This window comes from Miniopterus schreibersii, assembly GCF_964146895.1.
Source record: "Miniopterus schreibersii genome assembly, chromosome: 9".
Lineage (NCBI taxonomy): Eukaryota > Metazoa > Chordata > Mammalia > Chiroptera > Miniopteridae > Miniopterus > Miniopterus schreibersii.
The window spans coordinates 7,188,614-7,206,577 of NC_138118.1; the positions used below are offsets into that span (position 1 = coordinate 7,188,614).

The window sequence follows — 17,964 nt, forward strand, 5'->3', positions numbered from 1 at the left end:
CTTCCAGGCCTGTCTATAAAGCTCCCACTACCCTTCTGCTTCTCCTTTACCTGGGAGGCTGGAAACAAAGGGCTCCAAGATAGGAGAACCAGGCAATGGAAGCAACTGGATTCCTGAGTCACTGTGTGGATGAGAGCCACACATCCCACACTAGAGTATTATATGAGCAAAAAATAAACTTTTATTGTGTACTCCACTGAGATGTTGGGGTTCATTTGTTTCCACAAACACTATACTGTTTCTCTCTCTCTCTTTCTCTCTCCCTCTCTCTCTCCTACACACACAGACACAGACATTCTTTCAAAATCAGGGACTAGAAAATTGACCTTGACTGGAAATGGGACTCATAAATAGGAAGGACTAACAGGACCATTGATGCTCTTGGTAATGAGCTAAGCAGGCACACACAGACACACACACAAATTACAGCTTCACTCCAATGGGAGGTAGCTTGTACCTCCAGTATTCTGATATCCTCATAAAGCTTAAAACTGAACACGTATATAAGGTGTTTAGAGGAAGTGAACTGGAAGGGAGAATGTAGAACTCGAGAGAGGAGGCACAGCCACGGGATATATGACCTTCACCATGTGCTTGCCCTTGTATTATGGCAGCGAAAAGGTAACTGGAGACCAAACACTACAGTAAGGTCTCCAGGAGAGGTGCGGTCAGGGGCTTGGTGAAGGCCAAGGGAGGGGGTAGTGGGAGGTGGATGGAGGTGGGCAAAGGGTGGGGAAAAGGGGGATACCTGCAATTATGTCAATATTAAAAATTTTTAATAAAAAATAATAAAAACAGCCAAAAACAAAGCAAAGTAAAACAAAAACTGGCAAGTCAAATTGCTCCTGGCCACACTGAATTTCACTGAGGTTGTTTTAAATGCCTCCTGCCTACATACATCATTGCAAACAGTTGAAAACTTACGAGGCGTGAAAGGAGGATAGTTCCAGGTGTTAACTTTACAGACACCAAGAGAATCTTCGAGCAGGTTGGATACTTCCTCCATTTCCTTCAGAGACACAAAGCACACAGGAGGAAAGCGTTACTGATACACAGAGAGTTGTTAAGGAATGCTTACTGAAATGGGAGCTGGGCAGCTGGGGACTCTGGTTAATTGATTTTGGGATCTTGAGTAACCTTCCTAAATTTTCTTGACCTTTGTTTCAGCTTTGGGATTAGATTGTATCCAAGGTACCTTCCAACTCGAAATGCTATCAGGTACATTTAACCTTTTATGCATTGATTTCAATCAGATAATTAAGATATACTATTTCAAAGGCTAATTCTTCCCTTATAAGTTATGATTTTATTGTTGCTTCAGTATTGTTTTAAAGAACCTAAGATAGGGTATTATTCTATTTTATAATTTTCCTTCTCTTTTATTCCACTCAGTGTGGGGCATAAGAAGATATTATAATTGAGATCAAATCCATTTCTTCAAAAGAGATTAAAAACAGGTAATGCGTAATCTTGCTAACAAACAGATAATTTTCCAAATCTCGAAGAAATTTCCCCATCTGCTATCCTCTAAAAAGTAGGAGGCCCATTAAATTATTCTCTAGTGATTTACTTTGCATTTTAATAAATCATTGCTACAAATAATAGCACCTGTAGTTTCTAATAAAATAGTATTTTTAAGCTAAAAGACAGTTCATGGAGGAAAAAGCTGAGGCCATGAGAAAGCAAAAGGCTTTCTTAAAAAGAAATAACCAGTTGGCAGTCGATTGAGAATTAAAATCCAGGGTTTTGAGGGATCTGATTTATTGCATATTATAAGTTCAACATTAAGTAAAAGAATTTTAAATATCAGTGTGTCAAGTAGACTTTTATTACAGATTAGAGTCAAAATTCATCTCAAACTTTGAAATATCCATCTCCAAAATAAGTTTGATCTGGAATAACAACTTACCAGCCACACTCCATCAAACTCCAGCATTTTATTAAATTCTTGGAGCTCTTCTGTCCACCACTGAGTACAAACTGGGTTATTAAAGGCAGGAAAGACAGTGCTTCCAGGATATCCCTAAGGAACAAAGAAGGCCGAGACGGTTTGTCTGATGGGCCACCCAGGCATTTATCTCTGGCTACCATCTCTTCTCCCAGAAGCCCCACGTAGCTTATCATTTTAGAATCAAACTTTGTGACTCTCCCCCACAAAACTAAATGTTAAAATACGTACAAGGAACCAAAGGGAGAAAAATGAAAAGGAAAAACAACCTATTATAGAAATGAGAAGCCATCAAATGTCTTTTTTCTATGATTAAAAAAAAAAAGAAAAAAAAAGCCGGGCCAGCGTGGCTCAGTGGTTGAGCATCGACCTATGACCCAGGAGATCAAGGTTCGATTCCCCGTCAGGGCACATGCCCAGGTTAGGGGCTCGATCCCCAGCAGGGGGTGCGCAGGAGGCAGCCGATCAATGACTCTCATCAATGACGTTTCTCTCTCTCCCTTTCTCTCTCTCTCATCATTGATGTTTCTCTCTCTCTCCCTTTCTCTCTCTCTCATCATTGATGTTTCTCCCTCTCGCTCTCCCTTCCTCTCTTTGAAATCAATAAAGGTACACATATTTTTTAAAGTAAAAGTTCATTATGTCAGGCCAATTAAGAGAACTGTTTAAAATACTGAAGAGTCTAAGTAGATAATAGTTTAGAAGAGAATGATGGAACCTATTTAATGTGTTGTTAATTGAAGGTCTTCTAAAACCCGCTTTGAATAATGCTGTGTATGAATAATATGCTGGTTTTGGCAGAGAAACAATCTTGTTTAAGTGGTTAAATAAATTTTGTACTTCTTACTCAGGTCAAATATTTCTTATTCTATCTTTTCTTCCTATGTATTCCTATCAAAGATTAGATTTTAACATTTTCCACAAATAGCACAAAGATATAGTCATAGCCAAATTACTGAAAATTCTGAATTGACAAGACATGAGGTTTTGTACATACATTTGTGCTTATTTTCCCAACAAATTTATAGGTTGTCATTTAGTGGAAACTTTAGGCTCAGGCAGAACAGTATCTATCTATCTCTTGGTTCTTTGTTTTAGGTGATGGGGCGCCATACAGTGATCAGAAGTACCTTTGAACCTCAGGAAAAAGGTGGTGTGGCAAAGGAATCAGCTACAGGGACAGTGAACCTAGAGCAGGACCGTCCATTCTCACCGAATTCCTCCATAGTGAACCCACACCGCCTCCAGCACCACTACCTCTGCCAGCACCTTAGATCAAATGATTCCTGTCCTTTATTGGTCAATGGAGGTGACTATCTAATTAATTTTTGCGATTATATGCAAATTCCTAATTATATACCACTCACGTATGAGTACTATTGAAATGACTCACAGCTCTGGATAATCTACTTTTCAGATAAACAAAACAATGTTTACATGCCCATGGCCTCTCATTTTGTCCTTGTGTATGAATATCGGTCTGTCTGATATTTTAGAAATTCACAGCAAACGGAAGAGTAAAAGCAAAGAATTGGTTTGGAGAAGGAAGGAAACTTCTCTGTTTCATGAAGAGTTAGAACCAATGAGAAAGAAAGAAAATACAGAGAAGTATTGCAGACAAAGTCAATGATGGGAATTAAGTGAAAAGTTAGGTAAGGTGTTGTTCATAAGCCTATAAAGACAAGTTTTGCAAAGTTAACTGCCCAGGAGCAGCAGGAAGTGCAGCACGTGAGCTTCTAGATGAAGTCCCAGTGTTAGTAAGTCTCCCACCATCCGGCCGTCTAGGGCTGACCACACACATAACTGGGTGAGAAGGTTGACTACATGATTTGGTGGGGAGAGTGATTGGGGAGGGGGACGGAACAGGGGGAACGGGGGGAGAAAAAGGGACATCTGTAGTACTTTAAACAAAAATAAAAATTATTAAAAATAAATTAATTAATTAAATTAAATTAAATACTCTCAAAATCTCAGCTGCCCTGAAAATAGTTTCCTAAGCAGCCTGTTCCAATGCCTGAAATTGCTACTTTAAAATAAAGGCTGGGCTCTATCTATAAGTCTCATGTAAGTTAAAAATCTATTAGCTGAGGTAGGTTTCACATTAGCTTATGAACATCTTGCTCCATTATCATAGCTGGATTTATTGTCTGGGAAAAGAAGTAGAAATTGTGAGGTGGGAAGGGTTTATGAATAAATAAACTTTCTCCTAATGATATATTGCTTCTCAACTATCTGTATTATTAGAGGGCCCAGGCTAGCTTTCTAGAGACTAGATCTTAATTATTTCACCCCAAAAAAGAAAGAAAAATATGTAACATGATAGAGGTGCCGTCGCTATAATGGCAATCATATTGCAATTTACAAATGTATTAAATAAACATGTTGTAGACCTTAAATGTATATAATGTTATATGTCAAATATATTTCAACTAAAAAAATAAATTCTTAAGAATTTTAATCATCCTACTATTGTATCTACCAGTCTAAAAATAATAACAGAAACATCTAAAGCCATGAAAACAGTAATAATACTGCAACTTGCCTTCCACCCCATTGTCATACCAAAAGTACAAACTTCCCCAAATGACTGTAATTTACTCTGATTTTTTTTTTTTTTTGAGAAATTACCTGCCCAATGACAAAGCCACTGTCCCCCTCGATCCATATTCTCTTTTTCCTTCCATTCTCATAGGGCCGGTAGTTAGGATCATTTAAGATGCCAGGATTCTAGTAAATAAACAAGATAATAAGTGTTTTTATAAATTTCTTTTGCATTTTTGAAGGGAAAACTAGGCCATAGAATAAGTGTTTGAACATACATACCATAATAATGACATATTTCTGTCCATGTTCGTGTAAGTTCTTGGCAAAGTCCGAGAGACCAGGGAAAGCCTTTTGATCAATAGTGAAGTCCTTCATTCCATCCATGTAGTCTATGTCCGAGTACTGGACATCCTGGAAGACAGTGCTGGCCCGTGAGAACCGAGGCAATACCACCGTGCTGACAGCTCCAGTTCTTCATTGTTAACACTGAAGCCGTATTTCTTTCTTTCTTTTAAATCATTTTCTAACTTTTTTTTTAAAAAAAAAAAGTTTCTATTGATTTCAGAGAGAGAGAGGAAGGGCCAGGGATAGAGAGATTGTCACATCCATGAGAGAGAAACATCCATCAGCTGCCTCCTGCACACCCCCTACTGGGGATGGAGCCCACAACCCAGGCATGTGCCCTGACTGGGAATCGAACCTGTGACCTCTTGGTTCATGGGTTGAGGCTCAACCACTGAGCCATGCTGGCCAGGCTGAAGCCATATTTCTTAATGATCCTGGAATTTTGAGGACTTGGCTACTTCCTAGGAGTAAATAAGCCCTTTCTGAAAGATTCAGGCGCTCTTAGGTTGCAGTATTAGCTCATTGTCTTGATAGATGCCTGTCGCAAGGTATTGGGAGGAACTCGAAGGTGAGAGTATCTTGTTTATCCCTATAATTTGAGTGCTGAGATGCTTGAAATCAAACAGGTACCCTCTAAATGTTTGTTTGAATGATCCCATGAGTGATGTTATAACCACGTACTAACTTGGACCCTAGACAATAAGCTAGCTAGAACATATCGCAGGAGGCCATAAAACTTATAAAGCTTCTAGAATAGTAATTAACAAAGATAAATAACAAAGGGACAGAGCTTTAATTCACCAAGGTCTCATACACGCATTATTTTTGTGTTTGCATACCAGCCTGTGAGGGGCAGATGTTATTCTTAGTGAGAAGATTGAAAAGTACAGGGGTTAGGTGACATTTCCCAAGGTCAAATGCTAGAGTGGGTGAGGGGCTCATCTGGGGCTTTGGTGATAGACCCTTTGACTCTACCTGCTCTTTTGTTCCAATCGGCCACATACTTCAAAGACATAGGAAGGTCTTCTAAGTAATTGTTCGTTGTGTGGTCATGTTTTAGAGGCTCCAACTTACAGACCTGAAGGGGAGTGTGGCTTGTGGCCTGTTGCCAAGGCAGCACCATCTCTTCTAATACTGAGCAGTCATTTAGGACCCAGGTGTCCTCCACAGCCACGTGGTGGGAAAGATCCAATCCATGGAAGAAAAGCTCACTGGTGTCTGAGTCAGCAAGACCTCAAAGAGGCCCTTCCTTTCAAAGGCATGTGGGAAGATCGACACCAACACCACGTTTAGCCAAAAGAACTACTTTTGAACCCTGGGTCCGCCATTTAGCTGGCTGGTGACCTCAGGAAGGTTATTAACATTGCAATGTCTGCATTGCCTCACTTACAAAATACCAATAAGTGAGGGACAACCATGGATGTGAAAGCACTTTGTGAAATAATGAAGATGTGGCAAGATTTGGTCTGATTGGTGTTTGCAGATAGCAGATATGGGAGAAGTAAAATGAAATACATACTCATCTCCCTTTCACAACAAAACCACACAGTGAGCAGGTTCTCTCACAAGAAAAATTCATCTCATTGCCTGCCCTCATTGCTGCTCTGAGAGGGGACTGCAAACTCCTGAAATCAAAGTCATTTCTACCCATAATATCTTCCTTCAGATATTAACCCAATATATGTATGCATCACAGTCCCAAAGATTGAGCCCAAAATAAATAGTTTTTGATAACTTCATTAACCATATGTTATGCATTTCTTGGGGGCAACTTTTCAAATAACATATACTTAATAATTATCTTTTTATTTACATTTCCTAGTGGGCATTGGACATCATAACCACAGAGCTTTCAAAATTAGTCTGCTAGATCTGGAAGGAATATACAAGGTCACTATGAGAAACTCACTCACTGTAAGTCATCCTTATAATAATCAGCACATACTAACCATGTCACCCAGGTGTTGCTTTCTCTTATGAAATAGCAACTAACTTTGATGGAGTTCATCCTCTGTGTCACATGCTTTATTTTACATGCATAGTACAGGGGTTCTTCACAACCAGCCCACCAGAGTAAGTCTTAGATTTTCATTTTATAAAGAAGGAAACTAAGACACAGAGGTGGTAATTAACTAGCCCAACATTGCATAGAGCTAGAAAGAGGAAAAGCTAAAATTCAAAGTCATATCCTTTTGACTCCATAACTGTGCTCTTCCCATGATGACATAGGTAATTTAGTTGGCAAATTTATGCTAGTAGGTGTGTCTGTCTATGTATCCATCCATCCATCCATCCACCCATCCATCCATCCATCCATCCATCCATCCATCCATCTACCAATCTATCTATCTATATTTTTCCTAATAAATTGAATTGGGTAGAAAAAATAAAAGATAAGAAAGATAAAAATAAAAAATAAAAGATGGTGTCTGTCTATGTATCCATCCATCCATCCATCCACCCATCCATCCATCCATCCATCCATCCATCCATCTACCAATCTATCTATCTATATTTTTCCTAATAAATTGAATTGGGTAGAAAAAATAAAAGATAAGAAAGGGCATCTTATGCATGATAAGGGAAGTTCCAACTTACATATGGGATCCTAGCTTTACGAGTTCGGTTTACAACCTTTTTCAATTCCTCGATGTTACTATAATTCCTGCGACTAAGCTGGAACCCAAGATTCCAGTAGGAAGGCAAGAATGGTCGTCCAACGAGCTAAAAAAGATAAAGAAGTGTCTGAGCATTTGGAATAAGCATTGTTTGTAGTCCCATGTCTGACACAGACAACTTTGTCTCCATTTTATTATATGTTAAGTTCCCAGATCTAAAGTACCAGAACCAAGAGTAATCGCCTGGGGTAATTAACAAAATTCTGCAACTCAGATCTTTCTTCTGCTCTCACAGAGCTTAAGGAAATCAATAAATAGCTAATAGAATGTTAGATAATTGTGTGTGCTAAGGATAAAGAAATAAGGACTGGCAGGACTAAGAGTGGGAATGGGTGAAGAAATATTGGACTGTGTTTAACATCCAAGTCTGCAGGTTACTCAAGCTAACATTCCAAGAAGATCCCAGATAGAGTCCTGTCCTATAGTGTTCCCCAAAAGCCCCGGGGCTTTCTTTTGTGCCTCTGAATCCCCATACATTTGCACCTCATTGATGACATCTGTAATAAGATGTTTCCAATTATAATTATTTTAGGCTGCCATTTTCTCCTATTTGGTTATAAATTTGCTGGCACCTGGGACTATATTTCATACATCTTTCTGTGACATCTTGAACAAATAAATTTGTCTTTTTGTACCTGAGTTTTTTTCATCTGCCAAGTAGGTAGTTTGGCCAAATGATGTCTAAAGTTCCTTTCTGTCTCTTTTGAGTGAAAAAAAAAATAGCACAATTCTTTGTACAAAGTTTCTTGCCACTACATTTTTATTTACTGAATGAATGAATGAACTTTGCTGATTTGTGGCCTCAGGCCTTCAGAATGACTGATCGTGCGTGGATGGACTGTGAGTTCCTTGCAAACAGCATAGCATCTGGCTTAGTTTTGCATTTCTCAAGCCTTGCATGGTGTTTCTTTTGCACACAGAAAGCACTCAATAAATGTGCATCAGAACAAACATACAATGAATGAAAGACTCACAATCCCAGCACTTATAATCCTTAGTTTACTTATAAATTTTCTTTTTCTCAGGCTAATTTATAGAGAGTGTATGAGATAACAGCAATAAAGAATGGCTATTTAACTACAAAGACATACCTCCAGGTATTCCTGAACCACTTGCTCTGGAGTGTTTCCCAGGAACACATAAAAGTCAAGAATGCCCCCGATGGTGCGGTAAGTGATGGCTGGAGCAGGCTGAAGGGTGACCTCTGAAAGGATTAAAGCAAGAGCCATTAGCCTGGCCGGTGTGGCTCAGCAGTTGAGCATCAACCTATGATCCGGGAGATCGCAGTTTGATTCCTGGTCAGGGCACATGCCTGGGTTGCAGGCTCGGTCCCTAGTGGGGGGTGTGCAGGAGGCAGCCGATCAACGACTCTCATCATTGATGTTTCTCTCTCCCTCTCCCTTCCTCTCTCTGAAATCAATAAAGACATATTAAAAAAAAAAAAGAGAGAGCCATTAGAATTTCATGGTTAAGAAGATAGCCTTCTGCAGAATTTAAATACCTGAGCTACCCCAAACTGTCTCAGTCTCATTTTGAAAGAGATGAAAATCACACCTGTTCCTTTAAATGATTGCTGAAGCTTCTCAAAATATGAAATGAGTACAACACCAATGAGGACTTAATTGATTTTTTTTTAAGAGAAAGAAGACCAAGTTCTATTTTAATCTGGCCATATAAAAATACAAATATCTGGAATTTTCTAGTGATTTCATTGAAAGAAAAACGTTTAAAGCCTTATCAGATGATTTTACCTACAATTAAAAGTAAAAATAGCCTGGTCAGGCATGGCTCAGTGGTTGAGCATCAACCTAGGATCCAGGAGATTTCGGTTAATTCCTGGTCAGGGCACATGCCCGGGTTGCAGGCTCCATCCTCAGCAAGGGGTGTGCAGGGGGCAGCTGATCAATGACTCATCATTGATGTTTCTATCTCTCCCCCTCTCCCTTCCTCTCTCTGAAATAAATAAAGATATAGATATATAGATATAGATATATATAGATATATATATATATATATATATATATATATATATATATATATATATATATATATATATTTTTTTTAAAGTAAAAATAAACCCTTATTGGAGTACCATTAGTCCAGAAGCCGAAGGAGGAAGGTTCTGGAATGGGGGAGGGGTGGGCTGTGAGAAACAGCCCACAATTGACAGCATGCTCTACATGTTGAAATCTGCAGGTGTCTTTGGAACGGGTCTATCAGTGAATCCTATAATCTACAAAGTATGGAAAACATGACAAGAAAAGAGACCCCTGAGGCAGTTTTCCATAAAAATAACTTTCAGCATGAACTAGATCTATAGACAGGTTAACCTACTTCCTGTTTCCAGTTTCTGTAGAAGCATAGTAGGTCCAATATGTCTCCTGTTAAACAGAGATCTCACCATGCAAGTCATTTTTATAAAAGCGGCATCCCCAAACATATCCGGTCCAAGGTGAAAAGATACTTCCTACCCATAGCATTGCTGTTCATCAGAAAGACCCCAAAAGAGGATCCACTGGTATCCTCAAGGCACAAGAAGAATGTGTGAGCTCCATACAGATTAACCATGCCCTGTCAACAAAAATGAAAAGAAATAATAGTATATGTTTAAAATGTTTTTATTCATCCCAAAATACAAGCAAAAGCCACTCACAACATGTACCTGGGAAGGGAAGGGAGGCAAACCGGCTATCATATAGTCATTAAATTATATATTTTTAAAAGTCAAAATTTTTAAGAATGGATATATTAGTATTGTGAGTTTATAAACCTCAAGAACAAGTACTCTCCAACACAAACAGATCTAACTTGGGCAAAATAGTAAATGGATATAAGTCTGTAGGTTACTTGACTCTGTAGTTTACCTCACTCTATGGGTTACTCTCGGAAGCGGAGAGAAGGCATTGCTTACTGTGGGCGATCAGGAGAGAGGGCCCCTCACCTTGGTGGGGGTGGCGTCCCGGGCGAAGATGGGCCAGGTCTTCCAGGCCATGTCGTGGCGGTACTGCTGGTGCACGTGCTCTCCCAGCCCGTACACGGTGGCGCTGGGCAGTCGGAAGGACAGCTGCAGGAACTGCTCGGCGAACAGGAGGGGCCCGATGTTCGAGTTCAATCTGGGCCACGGAGTAAGAGCGAGAGTCACCACACCACCCTCTCTCTAGGAACCGGTCTGCTCCTCGCCCTGTACACTCGAGGGCAGTTGTTTCGGGTCTTACCGCCCACTTTCGTGCTTCTGAAGGGGGCCTTTCTAAGGTGTATCTGATTCCTTAATTCTAGAGGAGCACAGCACTGGAGATGCGGTACCAGAAACTCAAACGGGATGACTGCGGGATGAGCAGGCGGGACCTTACATTGTCTGTGCGCCTACTTCATGTACGCACTACGCTGGGTGCTTTAGAAACGTGACCTCACACATGTAGCAACAGAAGATGTTGCCCGGCCGGGCGTGGCTCAGCGGTTGAGCATCGACCTAGGATCCAGGCGATGGAGGTTCGATTCCCGGTCGGGCACATGCCCGGGTTGCGGGCTCCCTCCCCAGTTGGGGGCGTGCAGGAGGCAGCCGATCAATGACTCTCTCATCATTGATGTTTCTGTCTCTCTTTCCCTCTCCTTTCCTCTCTCTGAAATCAATAAAGATATATATATTTTAAAAAAAACAGTAGATGTTCTGATTCCCTTTCTATGGACAAGGAACCTGAGACTGAGGAGGTGAGGTCCTGGAGCTCACATCACACAGCTGGCTGGTGACCCACTAGTACTGAGATTTCAATATAGATTTTACTGACATTAATTCTTTTTTTTTTTTAAATATATTTTTAATTGATTTTAGAGAGAGGAAGGGAGAGGGAGAGAGACAGAACAACAGTGATGAGACAGTCATTGATCGGCTGCCTCCTGCACACCCCCGACTGGGGATGGAGCCCACAACCCGGGCATGTGCCCTGACCGGGAATCGAACCAGTGACCTACTGGTTTATCGCTCTATGCTCAACAGCTGAGCCACGCTGGCTGGGCTGACATTAACTCTTGTATGTTCTCCAGTACAATTTATGATTTAAGCTCAGGCTGTCATTAGATGCTTGCTGGTAAGTTTGTCAGGAGACCATCATTCGGAATGCTAAACAGTGAAGTTGAGTGCCAATGTGAATGGTAATCCAGAATAATAAAATTCCCTATTTCATAATATCCGTGAACCTCAAGAGTATTTCTATAACTCAGCAAACCAGCACATCACATTTTAGTACTTTTTGGACTGCCATCATATCAGATGAACAGGGTTGACGATTCTTTACTGAAAGCTTTGAGACTTTTCTGAGGTTCAAACATCTTCCCATTTCTACTTAGCTGACCACCCGCCCACGGGGAGTGAGAATGAAAGGCACCGGGGCTGTATATCCAAAGCTACGCAAAGAGTGTTGAAAAGCTCACAGGACTTTCTGGTTGCTTGTCCGCATTATTTTGATGCCAAAGGGATTCTCGGTGACCTCGACGTGATAGCTCAAGTCGGCAGTCCGAGCGGTCTCGTTGAACAGCCTCACATGCTCGTGGGGGACCTCATAGCGTGTGTTGTAGAAATCAGTGATCTGTCAGGAGAATCCGAAGGGACAGCTCTAGACCAGACCCCTTCCGAGAGCTGCAGGATGTTCTCACCCCCGCCCGGCCCCCGACGGGAAGAGCCCTTCATTCTCCACCCTGGGTTCCCTGATTTGTGGAAGAAACCCCCCCAATCACGTGTCCCACATCAAATAAAAATGAGCCTGCCCACCAAATCCCAGACCCCTGCAGAGAGGAACCAAGGCGCATCCCTCCGCCACGCCCGGCAGCGCAGGAAGGACAGTGACCTGAGCCCAGGGCCCGCCCTGCCTTCTTCAGAGGCGTGTTCAGTAGCCACCAGCTGACCTTAAAGCGAAGACGCCTGGGCGTCTGGTACTCGGCTGCGAAGTGGGCTTCAGTGATGTCATGGCCAAACAGACTCGGGGACGGCAACTTCTGCAACTTGGCAGTGAACCCTGAGGGTGGGGGGACAGAGAGAGAGAATGTGGGGAGGGGAGGTTTAGCCTGTGCTTTGCAGTTAACTTATTAACGTATCTGCTCATAAAGAGCTGTGGCTGTCAGAGTGGAAGGGGTTGGGGGCTGGGTGAAAAAGGTGAAGGGACTAAGGAAAGGAAGAAGAGCCCTCAGCGGCCCAGGCACCCGTGTGGTGATGGCCGGAGGGAAAGGGGGTGAGGGGAGCTAGAAGGGGGGGTGGGGGGTAGATGGTGATGGAAGGAGACTTGACTTGGGGTGGTGAACACACGATACAATAGACAGGTGATGTACTGTAGAACTGTGCACCAGAAACCTGTATAATTTTATTAACCAATGTCACCCCAATAAATTCAATAAAAAAGAAAAGAAATAAAAAAGAAGTGCTTTGCGTATAACCAGCAATCGTATTGAATTACACACTCATAAAGAGTTGGTGCTGGGGAGCACTGCTCACCTGTGCTCTTATTTTCCAGGATGCCTTTGTCCACTTCATAGCCCCAGTTCCGGGGGAAGAAGCAGTTGGGGACACGGGTGTCTGGCCCAGGCTTCCAGCAGCACTTGCGCCTCTGTCTGCACTCCTCCTGTAACAGCGGCGCCGTTAGCATGATAGGAAGCGAGGGCAGGAAAGTATCGCATGTCCGTTTGTTTATAACCATTCCTTCCAAGGAGAATTTAAGAGGGCTCATAATTACTTTCAGTCATTTATTCATTCTTCGTTTGTTGATCCATTTACCCAGCCATCCAGTACGCATTTATTACCTGGCACACAAGGAACTGAGAGGACAGAGAAACAAGATGCAGTTCTTGCCCTGAGCAAACTTACAGTCCAGCAGCAAATCCAGACAATTACGGTACCACGAGCTCAGCGCTCCCGGAGTGCTCCCAGGGCCTGCGGGAAGGGCACCAGGCCCTGCACCCAGCCTAGAAGGCTGCGGGGGGCAGGGGGAGGGCCTCCGGGTAGGCGAGAGGTAAGCTCAGTCCTAATGCACCAGGAGGGGTTAGACGGGCGAACGAATGGAGCCGCGTTCCTAGCAGGCAACGAGCCATGCATGGGAGCCCAGGGACACCCAAGCTCATTGCGCCGCCAGCCGAGGAAGAGAAATGGGCCGGAGGCACCCGGTGTCCGCACCCGGGGTGAGCTGGGTGCAGGCCGAGCAGGTGGACTTTCTCAGGAGGAAGAGGCACGGACATGGCTAAGAGCACGGCATGAAGAGGTGTGTTTCTAAAAGGCAAGGAAAGGAAAGCAAAGGAAAATAGAGAAACTTAAGAGAAAGCTAGGAGGGAGGGCAATATGACAAAATTTCCAATATCGAAATGAATCACACGTGGCTCCTCAGAGTGGCTTGATTATGGATTTTTAAAATTACCCTTATTTGGTGAGATGTATTTTCTAAAGGTCCGACAACTTTCAGACGAACTGACATTAAAAATTGCTTTGTTACAATAAATTTAATAGGTGGCAAACTGAATCAAAGTGTTGAAATAAACACAGGCACCCGCCTCTGCACCCAACTAAATTTACATGAGGTAAATTTGAAATTAAGTAAGTAAATACAAATTCATTATAAAGCAGCAAAATATACAATGTGGCAGACCAGATGTTATGAAATTCCTGAAATATAGAAAATAGATTTTTATCAGCTCTAGAGAAAAATATATTCATAGACTCAAACACAAGAGGAGAAAAAGAAGCGCCCTAAGGCAAGTCCGTGTGGAGACTGAGAATGAAATGAGCGCCTGCTCTGTTCCAGGTCGCGACAGGCGCCACCTTGTTTCCACTACTGACTTGAAATGCCACTTGTATAATAAACATATATATATGAATATGCGCTTTGAGACGTTCTGTTATATTGCAGTGGCGTATGTGTTAATTCCTGCTATAAACCCACACTGATAATTACTGTGGTGTGAGGATAGGTTTGGCTTTTAGTTTGGTGGGTCAGTAAATCTAAAGGAGACTCTTCAAAAAGATCAAGGAAATATGAGTATTTCTTATCAAATCCAATTTTGACAAACATGATTAGAAACAAAAATGGAGAATGCCAACAGATACAAATGACTTTAATACAAATAGGAATTATGAGATAAGTATTTGTATATACAGGGTGTCCCAAAATAATGTGTGTACACTTTAGCAGCTGATAGCTCAATTTTGAAAATAGAATGTATTTCAATAAACACTACCTTTATAATTATTCAAAGTGTGTGTATACATTTTTTGGGACACCCTATGTATTTGCCAATGAATGTGAAACTGTAATTTGAATCTTTAAATAGTTAACTAATGAAAATTAGGTGATCCTCCTTGAGAGGATCAGTAGCCATGGGAAATTGTAAGAAGTAGTCAAAGATATTTCCCTTAAAAATTGTATCTCACCCAGATGATTTGGGAATATAATATTCTCATATTATACTTCTATATCTTTTCAGGACACAGGAAAAGGTGGAAACTTTCCTAACTCGTTTTATTAAACTAGAATAATTCTGACAAAAAAACTAGACAAGGAAAGTCCAACTAAACAATTAAGTAAAAATATACAGTTAGCCAGCTTCATTTAAAAAACATGATGTATAAAATTTTAATTAAATGTTAGATGTGAATTCATTAGTGCATTAAGAAGTTACTATATACTAGCCAAGTAAGAGGTATCAAGAGAAAGCTGGAGTGATTCAAAAGCAAGAAATCCTTTAATGTAACTGACAACATTAACAAAAGAAAATCGTATGACCACTTCAACAGAAGCAAGCTCTTTTAAAAATATAATAATGTGGTAAAATTAAATGCCCTAAATTTAGAAAGCAAGTTATAAAATAATATACATAAATAATCAAATCTGTGTTAAAACAAAACAACAAAACATAAATATATGTGGAAAATATAAATATATGCAAAAGCATAGAAAGACCAAGAGAGGAATGCACACCAAGCCTTTGATTGATTTGGGGAGGGCATTTGGAGGTAGAGAGGAAGCTGAATGAATGCACAGGACTTTCCCATTTTATTCTGTACATGACTATAATATCTGAATCTTTCCTTTTAAAAGAATGTATGTATACAGATTTTGTGATTTAAAAATACCAAAAGACTATGTTACAACACTACTCATTTGGAAAAGGTACAGCACTGACACCTTATTTTAGATGCTAACATCGACATAATTGCTCTGGGAATCCACAACAGGAATATAAGTGAAATCAATGTTCCATGCCTGTTATAAACAGAGCAATTGCATTATAACTATAAAATCTCCTTAAATGTACTCATTTATTCTCCATATAAGTAAATTATATTCCTGCCCCATCCTCTTTAGATAACAAAAGGAAGAAAGTTTGGGGGAGGGGTAACTGGTTTTCCTAAGTCTGAGGCAGACATTAGGTGCTTCTGCTACTTCTGAAACTGAGGCCTGTAAAGTCCAAAGGTTAGTTTCATTGCCATAAATTGTTCCAAAGTCTACAGACCTCTATAAAAATCAGTAAGACAAGAAATCCAGTGCATTTAGGTAAACACAATTCTTTTTGCATGCAGTCTGCCCTAACATCCCTATATCAGTTTTAAGCCACTACCAGTAGCCCAGGAACCAAAGGTCAAGCCTTTGACAGATATAGAGGGTGGGGCAGAAGGAGGTTTACAGTCGTGAGGACGTGCAAACACAACTTATTCTTGTATAGTTATTTATTCATTATTCTGCTATTTTCCATAAGAACAACTGTAAGCCCACTTTTGCCCCCTACTCTGAATATTTTCTTCTTTTTCCATTTTCAATTTCATCACAATAACATACTTGGAAAATATAATGGACTGTATTTATAACAGAAACTGTGCACAGGAAATACCTAGGGAAAAAACTTCGTAATGCATATGTAATAAAATGCTATTAAGAAAAACATCAGTGTTAAAATGGACAGGCTTTTTATGTGTTTAAAATGAGATGATTCAAAATTATTGAGATGTTAATTTTGCCTAATTTTAACCTAAAATTCACTGCAGTACTTATTAATATCCCAATAGGGTATTATGGAATATAGAATATGAAACAAAGGAATAAAATCTAAGTGTATACAACCTGTATTGTAAAGTTTTTAATCAAAACTAACAGGGTTCAAATAGTTGATATTCTTGTAGAAACTCAAAGAGAGAATCTATGTTCTTTAGCACGCGTGCGTTGGGATCTCTTGCCAGTCACATGATTCCAGAAGGCTCTGGTTGTAACAGGTCACTGGAGTTAACCAAGGGACTCAGTCATCCATAGGTGCTTGATGGGCTCTGTTCTCAAGGGATACACGGCCCAGCCCCAAAGCAACCTTTGCATGGCCACCCTGGCAATAACCCTCCATGGGAGCTCTCCCTCCGCTCTGGACCTCAGACCCCACCGGCCAACACTCTTGTCAGTTCCTCCCCCTCTGCCCTGTCCCCTGTCCTACTTCCCTCACTTCCTCAGTGTTGTTTATTTCAATAAGATGAGAAAGAACTCCCAGCAAATCCGAGGCCCATAACCCGCTCCACCACCACCCTCTCCCCACCTCACACACTCATTTCTTTTAAATAAAACCCAACAGGTCAACAGCAGGGAGCCCATTTCTCTGACCTCTGCCACCACCTGGCCAGGCGCACAGTCTATCCTTTCTGATTCCGGGATCTCTGGGCACTGTGGGATAAACACACCTGCATAGGAATTCAAGAACAAAGTTAAAAATCAGTAGCATAATCAGTGCCAGGAAGGAAGGGGGCAGGGACAGACTTCCAGCCAGTTCTCGGGCCAATGCACACTAGCAGCTGGATCTACATCTGTATACGTTCCCCAAAGGTTAAACACATTTGCTTTCTGTTGGGTTGTTTTTTATTGAGATGCAATTCACATACCATAAAATTCAGCCTTTTAAAGTGCACAGTTCAATGTTGCTTTTCGGTATTTTACAAAATTGTGCGACCAATCGCTACTACCCAATTCCAGACATTTTCCTCACCCCAAAAGAAATCACATACCAGTCACCGGTCATGCCCTTCCTCTCTTCTCCCAGTGCCTGGGAATCTATTTTCTGTCTCTACAGATTTGCCTATTCAGGATATTTCATATAAAGAAATAATAAAATATGTAACCTTTGGTGTCTGGCTTCTTTCTCTTGGCATAATGCTTTCAAGGCTCATCCATGTTACAGCATAAAACTACTCTTTCTGTTTATGGCTGAATCATATTGATGTACATTTGGGTTGTTTCCAGTATTTACTATTATGCAGAATTCTGCTGTGAACATTCACATACACGTTTTTGCGTGGACATGTTTTAAATTCTCTTGGTTATACACCTGGAAATGGAACTCTAATGTCATATCTAAGAAACTGTCGCCTAAAGCAAGGTCACCACTATTTATACCTACGTTTTCTTCTTAGAGTTTTATATTTTCGGCTCTTAAATTTCAATC

At 40.9% G+C, this 17,964-nt stretch overlaps 1 protein-coding gene across 1 annotated transcript in view; it reads right to left on the minus strand.

Annotated features, from left to right (window-relative positions):
- MGAM2 (maltase-glucoamylase 2 (putative)) overlaps positions 1 to 17,964 on the minus strand; it is a gene marked incomplete at both ends in the record, with an annotated part of 64,872 nt that overhangs the window by 44,096 nt on the left and 2,812 nt on the right. Inside the window, 12 exon segments of the mRNA XM_081147722.1 lie at positions 925 to 1,009; positions 1,910 to 2,023; positions 4,577 to 4,675; positions 4,772 to 4,903; positions 7,436 to 7,561; positions 8,607 to 8,719; positions 9,987 to 10,086; positions 10,457 to 10,628; positions 11,944 to 12,098; positions 12,415 to 12,524; positions 12,998 to 13,124; positions 17,130 to 17,206. Of these exon segments, the coding sequence (XP_081003848.1) occupies positions 925 to 1,009; positions 1,910 to 2,023; positions 4,577 to 4,675; positions 4,772 to 4,903; positions 7,436 to 7,561; positions 8,607 to 8,719; positions 9,987 to 10,086; positions 10,457 to 10,628; positions 11,944 to 12,098; positions 12,415 to 12,524; positions 12,998 to 13,124; positions 17,130 to 17,206 (1,410 nt within the window).